The sequence below is a fragment of the Trypanosoma equiperdum genome, assembly GCF_001457755.1.
Source record: "Trypanosoma equiperdum strain OVI genome assembly, contig: ctg_1797, whole genome shotgun sequence".
Lineage (NCBI taxonomy): Eukaryota > Euglenozoa > Kinetoplastea > Trypanosomatida > Trypanosomatidae > Trypanosoma > Trypanosoma equiperdum.
In genome coordinates, this window is record NW_027123834.1 from 653 (window position 1) to 2,196 (window position 1,544).

A 1,544-nucleotide genomic window follows, 5' to 3' on the forward strand; every position below is an offset into this window, starting at 1 on the left:
TGTGATTGTTTTGCGATTCTGAGTTGGCGGACACTTTGCTAGAATTGCTTTCAGTCGGGTTGCTGCATTTTGCGCGCTGTTTAGGTTGCTTCCTCCGCTTAGGTACATGGTTTCGTGTGTACACGATTTGTCTGTCCTCGTTCCTGTCGCTTCTCCGCATATGCAGACGAGAGCCCGGGCGCCGCAGGCGTTGTTGACTGCTATTGTATTGCAGACCGCTTCGTAGTTGCTTACACTAGGAAAGGTTCCATCGTAATCTCCATTGCTCGCTTGTCAGCTTACTATTGCCGCTGTTTTTGCGGCGTCGTCTGCTTTCAGGTAAAATGCCTTGAACATGTTTTGTCGGCTAGTTTCAAGAGCTGTCTGGCGTGCTGCTTTCCTCGCTGCGTAGTCGAATTGAATCGTTGCGTTTGTGTTTAGAATTGGTCTCAGCAGTGCTTCGAGTTTTTTATGTTGGCCCACATCCCCGGCTCTAGGGTGGTCTTTCTTCCATTCGGCGTCCTTTATCTCTTTATATCCTACGTCTGTGCCGTTTATTATGGCAAAAAAACGTTGAACAGTTTCTTGTTCCGACGCGTGTACGCTCGTTATTTTCGTTAGTCGGCCTGTCGGGTCGTCTACATTGTAAAGTTTACGCAGCAAACCTTCAGTTTCGCAAAGCGCGTCGAACTCCTTGCGGTTTAGTGCCGTGATCGTTGCTTGTGCTTGTTCCACTGGGCCGGGCAGGTTGCTTGCCAATGCTATGAGGAATGCGCACTGCCAAAGCATATTAGCAGCTTGTGTAGTGTTTTGAAATGGAGAGAAGTACTCTTTATGTTGTTATAAATTTGGGGGGATAAAAAGCATATCGTTTACTGGTTTCTGTGCTTTTTCTGATGTTGGTTTGTTTTCCCTGCGTGCAGGGAGATCATAGCCAAAGTCATTGTAAAACATGTAACTCCATTATCAACATTTATAAACGTGCCAACTGCTGTTGAGTGCAACAAGTTTCGCCGCTTGTGCCTTGCATGACACACAATTTCTTAGCCCATTCCACAGAACTGCATAGTAATTGTCGCTAACGTGGTGGAAAACAATAAGATTGGGATTACTGTTACGAATGTATGCAGGGGCCTTTGCACATTAATCACATAATGACAATCTTGAATATCCACAGTTAATAAACCCTCAATTTTTATTTTATTCCCTATAACTTCTTCAATCATAATATCCTCGTTAAGTGCGCCATAATCTATGTATTTTTCAAAGTTCCGAAAACTGACCCTGCTGGCTAACAGTTTGTGAATTCCCGAATAGTCAACTATTTCTTTTACGATATCTCTTGAAATTGTGTTAGCATACCCAACAACATGCCATCTCAGCCTCCAAATGATGTCGTCAACATGTCCCAATGCTCTGCCAATATTTAATTTCTCTCTTGGTAATATTTCAAGGTATTGCAAGTGTAATGGCACCCTCATAAATATGTCATCATCTGCTTTCATTATATATGGAGTAGATGATTTGAATATTTCAACTGCAAATTTGAACCACAAATATGTTTT

General features: G+C 42.9%; 1 protein-coding gene and 1 pseudogene across 2 annotated transcripts; both read right to left on the reverse strand.

Annotated features, from left to right (window-relative positions):
* Positions 1-273: 273 nt before the first annotated feature.
* TEOVI_000684100 (uncharacterized protein) lies at positions 274-768 on the reverse strand (the record flags this gene model as incomplete). Its single annotated transcript, XM_067223214.1, has 1 exon — positions 274-768. One exon carries the CDS (start codon positions 766-768, stop codon positions 274-276), a length of 495 nt encoding a protein of 164 aa, XP_067079315.1.
* A 177-nt stretch (positions 769-945) lies between these two features.
* TEOVI_000684200:pseudogene lies at positions 946-1,544 on the reverse strand (annotated as a pseudogene). The gene is given in 2 exon segments: positions 946-1,092; positions 1,095-1,544. Coding segments are annotated over 2 exon segments (597 nt in total).